This window comes from Dipodomys ordii, unplaced genomic scaffold (genome assembly GCF_000151885.1).
Source record: "Dipodomys ordii isolate 6190 unplaced genomic scaffold, Dord_2.0 Scaffold255, whole genome shotgun sequence".
NCBI classification, from domain to species: domain Eukaryota; kingdom Metazoa; phylum Chordata; class Mammalia; order Rodentia; family Heteromyidae; genus Dipodomys; species Dipodomys ordii.
This window is the reverse complement of record NW_012267471.1, coordinates 473,754-475,510: the sequence shown is the minus strand read 5'-3', so window position 1 is coordinate 475,510 and position 1,757 is coordinate 473,754. Positions and strand designations below refer to the sequence as shown.

General features: G+C 39.4%; 1 gene segment (V, D, J or C); it reads left to right on the top strand.

Moving 5' to 3' along the window:
• The first annotated feature begins 99 nt into the window (after positions 1-99).
• On the top strand, positions 100-426 carry LOC106000975. The segment is given in 1 exon segment: positions 100-426. A coding segment is annotated over 1 exon segment (327 nt).
• Positions 427-1,757: the final 1,331 nt, after the last annotated feature.

Below are 1,757 nucleotides of genomic sequence, written 5' to 3'. Positions count from 1 at the left end.
GATTGGGAATTAATATATAACCACAGAAAAAATTACATATCACATACAACCTTGTTCTTTTCATTTATATTAATTTCAGGGTCCAATTGAGATATTATAATGACTCAGACTCCACTCTCCCTGCCTGTCACCCTGGGAGAGATGGTCTCCCTCTCCTGCAGGTCAAGTCAGAGCCTCTTATATAGCGATGGAGATAGCCTTCTGTCTTGGTTCCTTCAGAAGCCTGGCCAGTCTCCACAGCGATTGATCTATTGGGCTACCAACCGAGGATCTGGGGTCCCAGACAGATTCAGTGGCAGTGGGTCAGGCACAGATTTCACACTGCAAATCAGCAGGTTGCAGGGTGAGGATATTGGTGTTTATTACTGTATGCAAGGTTATACTCCTCCCACAGTGATACAGTCCTTAACAAAAACATCTCTGTAGGGCTTGGCCCAGCTGTCCTATTTCAAAGCTTGTTTGGAGAGCAGCATAGCAAATTCTCTGAACAGTAATCTGAGTTTGGAGGACTCGACAGAAGATGTCATACCAGAGACCTTGTCCAAGTGGGATCTTGGATTACTTCAGCTTCCAGGGACTCCCAGAACCAGAATTTATAATGTTACTGCAAAAGTCAATTTATCACTTATTACCAAATGTGAAAGACAAAGACAAAATCATCTACCAACAGCATGCCATTTCTATAGTTTGGAGAGAATTACAGAGTCAAATCCCATGCAGAATGACTCAAGAAACAGTAGTAGCTAGGAATTGAAGAATGAGTCACAAAGCTAGGCTTAAAAGTGAGATGGATTTTTGAAATAGGAATTTTACTGAATATCACCAAATAAATAGAATATGTTGTTAAATACAAAGAAAATTAATTATATGTCTCAGATATTAAAAGCTTTTTTCTTAATCAATTCATGATTCTGAAAGTCCCATTATTATCATTTTTTAATAGTGAAAATACCATACATAGGGGTTACAATTACATGCTCAAGGTAATGAGTACATTTCTTATCAAGCATTGTTGCCTCCTCCTTTGTTTCCTCTTACCATCCCTGTCCTCCCATCTTCCCACCCCCACAACTGTTGTGAAGTTTATTTTTCAACATAACATCTTGTACATCTCATTGTTGCAATTGGTCCACCCATATCCCTATTTAAACAATTTGTTTTCCTTCCCCTCCCCAAATCATACCAACATCAAATACAGTGAAAACAGAGGTCTCCTTGGCACAAGCTCATTTTTATTTAACAAAGCTACAAATTGAAGTGTGACACTGCATAATGCTATGTTCCATGTCTGTTTCCTCTGGTCCTCCTCTTATGGAGGCCTTTTCTCACCTGACTCTTAGAGGTTAGAAGATTATGTTCTTCCCTTCCAAAAATCTACCATTAACTGGCAAACAAGCCCCACAATGAGCAAAGGCTCCCCTGAGACTTTAGTATGTATTGGATTTTCTCTCAGAGTATGCATAGACCACGCAGGCATCCAAAGTAGGCCCCTGCTATTTCCCTCAGCACAAGCATCATTTTAGGAAAGGACCATCCTTACCAGTTTCTCTATTATATTTAAGTTCTCCTAATCCCTCTGTCACTGATAGATCTAAAATATCTCTACTTCCCCTGGTGGTAGAACATGAAATAGCCTCATAGCCACAGCTGTGCTGGGAGAAGTTCTATATTTACTGAATCCCAAACAGACAGAAAACATTTATAAAATTTTCCACTGACTATATCATGAGCTTTAGTAGGGAAGCATTTGAATATCT